Source organism: Apaloderma vittatum, unplaced genomic scaffold, assembly GCF_000703405.1.
Source record: "Apaloderma vittatum isolate BGI_N311 unplaced genomic scaffold, ASM70340v1 scaffold29747, whole genome shotgun sequence".
NCBI lineage: Eukaryota > Metazoa > Chordata > Aves > Trogoniformes > Trogonidae > Apaloderma > Apaloderma vittatum.
The window spans coordinates 267-8,871 of record NW_009725102.1 but is presented as its reverse complement, the minus strand read 5'-3'; the positions used below and the strand labels follow the sequence as shown (position 1 = coordinate 8,871).

Sequence of the window (8,605 nt, the reverse complement as noted above, 5' to 3'; positions counted from 1 at the left end):
CCGCTCCCTTCCCCAGCCTCATTGCTCTCCTCTGGACCCGCTCCAGCCCCTCAGTGTCTTTCCTGCAGTGAGGGGCCCAGAGCTGCACACAGGGCTCGAGCTGAGGCCTCACCAGGGGCAGAATGACATCCCTGCTCCTGCTGGCCGCACTGCTCCTGACACAGGCCAGGATGTCACTGGCCTTCCAGGCCACCTGGGCACACTGCTGGCTCATGTTCCACCAGTTGTCACCCAGCACTCCCAGGTCCCTCTCTGCAGGGCTGCTCTCCAGCCACTCCTGCCCTACTCAGCAGCGCTGCAGGGGTGAGGGTGGCCAAAGTGTAGGACCCTGGGCTTGGTCTTGTTGAACTGCATCCTGTCGGCCTCGGCCCAGCGACCCAGCCTGTCCATGTCCCTCTGCAGTGCCTTCCTACCCTTTGGCAGTTCGACATTCCTCCCAGCTTGGTGTCATCTGGTGTCATGAAAGCTTAGGCAGGTTGAAGCGCGAGTCTGAGGATTCCCATCATCTTGGTAATCAGGCCAGGGAGCTCACAGAGGAAACTCCAGCAAAACCAAACCAAGAAAACCTCACACCAGCTCGGGATACGCCATTAGGACTGGGAAAACCAAGGTAACACCAGTGCTCCTGAACCCAGCTCAGCTTTCCCTGTACTACGAACCCATCGGTGCTGCTTCATGTAGGATGCACCGAGCCTGCTCAGCACCTCTCGGTTCACGGGACAGTGGCCACAAGCCAGGAAGCTTGACAGACATGAGCACAGACCCCGGCCTCCAATTCAGGATCACTTCTGAGCGGCCCATGTGGGAGCTCCTGCTCAGGTAAGGAAGAGACAATCCCAGGCTGAAGGCTACACGTAAAATCTTGAGATAAAGTAGTCCTTCATTATTTTGCCACCCTCACCAAATAATTCTGACTTCCACGTTTCTGATACATGGAAATTTTTTAGTAAAATCTTATGAAGAAAAATAAATTTTCTAACACATAATGGAATCACATATGCACACGTGCTGTCCTAATTTCTCTCTCTACACTTGCAGAAATAAGCAAACCACGAACAAACTGACTATCAGGATTCCTTACTGACCTACAGTGAAGAAATAAGGGGAGTATACAAGTTGTGACTTGCTAAGAATAAAATCAAATAGTAATAATCCTCCTCATCCTACGGGCTTTGAGCTACTAAAGCCTAAAACCCTCATTCAATCTCCCCCAAACATGAGCTGTAAGGGATGAAAAGGCCCTGCCAATGAAACAAACAAAATGTTCTCATACCAATGTCATCGATCCTAATCCAATTCAGATGAGAAAAGAGACTTTAAAGCATTTTAACCCCACTCAAATTAGAGAAAGGCTTATTTATAAATTAATTTCTATGCCAAACTATTGGACCCAAGATACTCTACATAGTACAAGCTACAATTAAACACACTATAATGACCTGAAAACGTATGAAAAGAGACAAGAAAACGTTGGTTTTCGGTGGCTGTAATCAGATTAACAGGTTTCTATAGGCATTCAGTTTATTGGAGTTACGCCTCACTTCACTAGGATGTTTTGAACAACAGCCGAAAGCAAATTAAGCATCAGCCTGACAAAAATCAGTGATTACCCTGCTTCTTTAGCCCATATTCCCTCTGGCGTCTCACATCAGAGACCTTACTCGCATTTGCTCAGGGAGTGCGTGGAGCTGCTTCCTTAACAGCAAAGATGTGCATCAAGTTATGCTCCCGAAGAAAACTCATTGCTTGCGTTAATTGCTGCATATTCACGAGATCTGCACTAATGATAAAACTGCATCCAGAGAGCCCAAAATACTGTTTTAAGAAGAGTTTAGGTTAATCCCATAGAGGTTAGAGAGGGCTACACTGATAAACTGCAGGAAAGAACTTTTCAGACACCCTAAAGGACCGCCTGCAATTCCCAATTTATCTCCAGACTACAGGGGTGATGCCCGCTGGAGAGTTACTGCTTGTACCGCTCCCGGGAGAACAACTCTCACAGAGACTCTTGTGTTTGTGCTCAGAGGTCTTGGTCACACAACCAGATCAACAAGAAACAAGATGTCTTCACCTTTCCCATATTCTTAAGCAACATAACTATGCTGAAACTATGTCTAGGAAGAGACCAAGCGTAACAAATAAGCACAAATCAACAAGTATCGGCGTGTTCTTTCTCCCCATGACTCCAGAGCATTTGCATAATCAGCAACATAGTACAAATCCACAAATGACAAGGGTGACTTTTCTAGAAGCAAAATAAAAATAATAATAAAAACCCCATAGGCTCTGTAGCACCTTTCTAAACAAAAATTGATATGAAGACGCTGACAAATAAACATAAAACTGTGGACAGTACCTCTCTGTAGTTCAGATAACAACAAAGATAAACTTTTGCATCATCTCACTGGATAGCACGACAGGAGTTCAATACTTAGAAGTCAAACGGTTTAATGCCTGGAAAAAAGAACACTTGTTAGCGGAGATCACTGCCCTTACCATTTCAGAACTACATTTGCAGGAATGAAAGCTTCAGAAGGATTTGGGGTCATCTGTGCCTGAGTAACAGCAAATGAGGAAGCAAAGTTATAGAAGTTATCCAACATCTTCTGAGTAAACTGAAAGAAAAGAAGAGACATTTTTATTAAGTTGGGTTATTTTCAATTTGAATTTTTGAGCAAAAGTTTAACAGACGTACAACTTGTATATAAAGCACCATTATTATTTTCATCTAAAAGACAAGGGGGAAGTGGCTACAGCAGGTCCAGGTATATCCATTTTAAATTGATCAAAACATCCTAACTTGCCCTCAGATCCATCCAGCATCCAGAAATCATTTTTGGAATCTTCACTCACCCTCTACCTGCCCAATTTCATCCAGCTGGATAACCAGCTCTGGGAAGAACATTTTCTTTCTGTGACAAAGAAGCGATGCACTGACGAGAGCTGTCCCTCTCCTCCAAAGCAGCTGAAGTCTGCAATTTGCCTCGTTAAAAGTTGTCAGACTCCAGTGACAGGGAAATTTCCTTTAGCTTTCACCACAGAAGGGCATTCTCTGCCACAAGATCTTGCTGGGGAGAACATGAAAAAGCTGCATAGGAAGCTCCTGAACTGTAGGAATAACAAAGTAAAAGAGTGAAAGAGAGGCCAAGAAGTAGCAAGTCCTGCGTGCAGAGGATGAGGCTCTAGGATATTCCCAGACAATGTAAAAATAATAAGCCTAAGGTACCTCCTTCTCTCCCCTATTCTTTTTTTTTTTTAAATGTATGTGTTGTTGTGGTAGGAGAACAAACTATTTTCACAGACAGTGAAATGATGGAAGAGAACCGAGCCTGGGGCAATATACACACACTCTTGTGCTTCCCTCCACCTGCTCTGACAAGAGTGGAAGAACTGACGTCCTCACACCCAGCACCTCAGCCTCACCCCACTCACAGGCAGAACGGTAGTTTTATCCTACTTTTTTTCCATATGACTTTTTTCTAACATAACTACATATATATAAAAAAATACATATACAGTCATAAAACTTAATAGAACTTACTAAAAATGTAGTGGGAGACTACACTCTTAGAGTAGCAAGAGATGATTTTGCCTTTAAAAGAAATTAATGCAGCGGTTCCAAAGAGATTGTCACGTACATATACATAAAAAAAAAGCCATTAGTCAATCACAAAAAGGCTCCCAGTGATATCCCCTTTGCCTGCTACATACTCCCTCAAAATCTTCCCCCAACTATTTACTTTGTACATACATTTTCTCTATAGGAGTAACTATTACTTCTACCTTTGGCTCAGCTGAATTCCTTGAAAGCAATATACAACTTCAGTTAAGATGTTTCTCTTAAAATAGAGAATGTTTCTCTTAAAACCATTACACCATCTCAAGAGAGGTTTCTCTTAAAAAAGAGAAACATCTACCCAACTGGAAATAACATTTGTAAAAAAGTTCACAATCACAAGGTGTTTGTATTTTTCTTTAAAGATTCTTGCCAGAACAACCCACGAGCCACCTTGCAAACAACCCTAAGTGGCACGTTATTACCCCATGACTTAACTGCTGCTACAATAAAAACTGGCAGAATCAGAAATATTATTTATATGCCATTTGCCCCTAAGAGCTCCAGAAAAGCTCAGTTAACTGCACTATACAAAAAGAGCTGTCTGTCAACTCCTAGTCATCGTAACTTTCTCCAAGGGACACATTTGGAGCTATTATGTGTATAAACTGCCAAAGGACATCAGCTACAGTTTCAGGATTACTGTTCAATTACCAATCTACCTCACCAAGCTTCTATAATGAAAGCAAGTAAGAAAAAAAAAATTAAAAAAAGTAACAACAAAAAAGCCTCAAGAAAAGCCTCATCAGCTGCTGAAATGTTAAAAGATAATGGCCAGTGCTGGCTGAGGATTTCCAGACATTCAAACTAACAGACAGGCTGTATGAAAAATAACAAAGTGTTGTAGCTCAAAGCCTGGTGCACAGGGAAACTGGAAGAAAAAAAAACAACTAAAATCTTCCTGTGGCAGAGGGCACGATTCTGTAGTTTTACGGGACAACATCAGGATTTCTCAAGGGTCAGTGGTACGCTTGGGTATCTATCTGCATCCATGCCCTTGTCTGCCTTGGCTTTTGAGTAATCCCTGCAAGTCTGTGAATTGGAGTTCCAGCACCTACAAATCATCAAAGATCCACTGTCTCCTACATGCACTTAGTCACAGCTGCTCCTAGAAGGAAGTACTATAAATATTTTTACAGCAGAGTGACATCGACACAAGTAAGTCTATTGGCCTGATTCCACTCAGCACGCAAAATCCGATCCTTTACAGGAGACAGAGCTTTCCAGTGTGAGACAAAGCAATTTCAAAATATCAAAGCATCCAGCCAAATGATCCGATACAGTTGGTTACAATCCTGTAGCCACCCACAGCAGCTGTTTTAAAATTAGATCTTCAGAGGCTCCATTCTTAAGACTGTCATAGTACGGAGAATGTCTGAAAAGAGAACATCCAAGCCACCTCTGTGAATGAATCCACCGATGACACAGCAGCACTTGCAACAGGAGTCTGCTGGGCCAGGTTCTCCAGCAGCTCTACTGAGATCCCAATCTGGGCCACCGTTGGCGTCTGGGGGAGGTTCATGGCACCGAAGGGATGTTGACTTCCCTTCCCTGAAAGCGTCACAAAAAGCACAGGTTAGATTTGGCACACGTGTAAAGGCTGCATTGCTTAAATCACTGTGTTTCTTCCGTAGAAGATATTCCTCAACTCCCACCAGAAAGGTCTCCCTATCTTAAAAACAGAGAAAAATCACGCAGTCCAACCACAGGCACAAGTTCACACAAGCACAACAGATGAAACAGTGTGATAGGTATGTTTAAAAAACACAGCAGGTCTTAAGGAAATTTCTAAAAAAAAAGGAGAAAACGTAACTGTAAAACTCCCGATGAAGTAAATCAGTTCAAGAGGAAATACAATCTGGGAGTAAATGACAGCAGAACCCTTCCCTGTGGCAACCAAGCCTTTAATTCACATTATAACAACTACAGATGCACAGGAGACACCCGGTACTGCTGCAGTTGTTTGATTCACCCATTCAAAATCAGGTTCTTGTGAACTTGTCTGTGCACTGAAAAAACAGAGAACATAATTCAAGATCACTCTACTCGAAGCTATCCCTGTGAAGGGACGGGTAGCCCCGAATCTCATCTGAACTGCTCAAAACCACCACCAGCAGCAAAGGAATAACCAAGGAAGAGAAAGGCTTCTGACTTCACAAGAGCCACAAACAACAAACTGCAGAGAAAAGCATCCTCGAGTGGCACAGCGCTCATCCGGGCATCATCCCAGCTCTCTGCCATCACATCTGACCCAAGTATTAACCGGTACTTTCGGTCCCAGCTTTAGTATGGTCTCTGCAAGCAATGGCAGCGTAACTTTGAGAAGTTGAACTAAGGCTTGAGACTCTTCATCACACAGCAAGAAACTCCACTGCAAGGAGTTTCACAGGGAGCTGGCAAATAGGAGCACAAATTAATTCCTCTCAACAAGGGATTAAACATCAAAATGCGTATTTCAACAGTCCGTAATGTCTCTCAACGATTCCAGCTCTCTGTAATCCCTTTTGAGTCTAATTTCTGCAGCCTCATAGTCTTCTCCATCAACAATTGGTTATGCTCACAGAAACTCAGGCTGTGTAGCTTATACTGACTCTACAGACAGAGAGAAGCTGCAGACAACAGTGGGAACGTGGAGCTCTCTGCTGTTCAGATCAGGCACAGCACTGCCTCACGGCATTGCAAATGCATTCAACCACATCAGAGCTCTTCCTCGAGAGCAGCCCTTACTTGGAAATTATGTTTAATCATGCAAAAAGCATCTGAAAATTTCACCTGAAATAAAATCAGCTTTTCCTACAAAGCTATCTGAAGCACATGTAACACAGCAAGTCTTAGAAGCATTAGAAGCCGACAGCAAAAGCCGGCAGAACAACCAGGGACACATTTTACTCTTTCATCAGCAACACAACTTCGGAATACACAAAAACATTCCCCTCCCCTCTCCCCAATCTCTCCTGCGGCTGTTCTCTCTTCTGAAGAAGGCCTAAATTTCTGAGGAACATCTAAGCTCAGACTTCCTTTTGCTCTGCCCCTGGACAGCCCACACCTCGTGCCACACTGCCCTCCGGGACTGATTCAGAGGAAAGCAGCCACGTTACCAATTAATACGTTTGGTCACAGCAACCTCAACGCTTACCTAAATTGATTCAAGTTAAGGTGGTGGACTACACTGAAACCTGTAAAAGACATGTATTCTCACTGTAACACTTAAAGCTGCTTGACTGCCATATCTGTCCCTTCAACAACACAAAGGCATGCCTTTGGGGCACTCCATCATTTTTATAATACGCACAGCAAACCCCCCATATATTTAGGAAAACACAAACACATTTATTCAGGTAGCACCAGCATTTTCTAGCTCCCACCTGTCAGACTTCACAGAATGACAGAACGTCAGGAGTTCAAAGGGACCTCAGAAGATCATCTAGTCCAACCCCCTCTGCCAGAGCAGGATCACCTACAGCAGGTCACACAGGAACGCGTCCAGGTGGGGTCTGAATGTCTCCAGAGAAGAAGACTCCACAACCTCCCTGGGCAGCCTGTGCCAGTGTTCTGCCACCCTCACAGGGAAAAAGTATTTTAATGTTTTTGTGGAACCTCCTATGTTCCAGCTTGTACCCGCTGTGTGATCACTGAGAAGAGCCTGGCTCCATCCTCCTGACACTCCCCCGTGACATATTTACAAACATTTATGAGGTCACCCCTCAGCCTCCTCTTCTCCAAGCTAAAGAGACTCAGCTCCTTCAGCCTTTCCTCATCAGGGAGATGTTCCACTCCCAGCATCATCTTTGTGGCTCTTGCTGGACTCTCTTCAGCAGTTCCCTGTCTCTCTTGAGCTGAGGGGCCCAGAACTAGACACAATATTCCAGATGTGGCCTCACCGGGGTAGATTAGACGGGGAGAAGGACCTCTCTTGACCTACTAGCCACTCCCTTTCTTATGACACAGGTCTGTAACAAAAATGCTAAAACATGTGGAAAGCAGCACTGCAGTAAAGATACTCACTACTGGACTATTATGCAGTGCAACTCACCTGAATGGGAAGCAGCTTGATGTCTGAAATCACTGCACCAGACTTTACTCATTTTCAAAACTACCTCTGTGCTACAAACAACACAGTCACTTAGCAGTGGAAGCTGAAAGAAAACGCTTCACACATGTCTACACAAATAACCAAAAATCATGTCATGGAAGTTACATGGTTATTGTTCCTCAGGCTCTCAATGCAGAAGCACTGGAACACTTGGCAAGTCTGCTCAAAGGAATTTCCAGATCAACACCACACACAGGAGAAGACGGGTGAGAAGCTTGGCTAGAAACATTAACGTGCAGACAGATGTTCATGAAGCTGACAGACTGCTCCTAGTACCACAGCTGCTCGGGACTATCTGAAAGCACTGCTCTGCCTTTTCAAATAGCTTTTTGTTCAAAACCACCTTCAAAGATTTATCCCCTTAAGCATGCAGGAACACACCTGTTTCATTGACTGTTATGTTTTACCAGTCTTACCAGATTTCAGACCAGAAATTTTGAAGATGGCACTTGGCTTCTCATTAGTGACAAACCCCAGCAGCTGCCACACTGCCATTCCACTCTGGTCTGGATAACAAAAATAGACAGATCCTCCCATTCCTTCTGGAAATGGTATAGTTCCCAGCATGAAGACCACTACATGGTTGATGTTTTCATAGTCCGGTAAATCAAATACAAATTTGTCTTCAGCCACTTGTTGGGGAGCTGCTTGTACCTAAAGAGAACAAAACCTTTATTAGTACTACTGTTTCTCATCTTTGGCTGTAGCTGTGAATTTCCTTTTACAGAAACACACCTAAAGTGGAACATAACAGAAAGTGAGGAACGCACTAACCTAAAAAGCAAATAGCCAGATAAAAGTCAAACACATCAGAAGAACAACTGCAAAAAATAGTACTAAAAAGGCACAACACTCTTGCTCTACCTGCACTGAACGTATATCCCACCCAGGACTAC

The 8,605-nt window shown here is 43.8% G+C and overlaps 1 protein-coding gene across 1 annotated transcript in view; it reads right to left on the bottom strand.

Annotated features, from left to right (window-relative positions):
• The window catches only part of LOC104276461 (chromosome unknown open reading frame, human C11orf73), a gene marked incomplete at its 5' end in the record, with an annotated part of 9,234 nt that extends 871 nt beyond the window's left edge, over positions 1–8,363 (bottom strand). The window contains 3 exons of the mRNA XM_009872783.1: positions 2,497–2,615; positions 5,016–5,167; positions 8,126–8,363. Coding sequence (XP_009871085.1) covers positions 2,497–2,615; positions 5,016–5,167; positions 8,126–8,363 — 509 coding nt within the window. The remainder of the gene's footprint in view (positions 1–2,496; positions 2,616–5,015; positions 5,168–8,125) is intronic.
• Between the last annotated feature and the right edge of the window lie 242 nt (positions 8,364–8,605).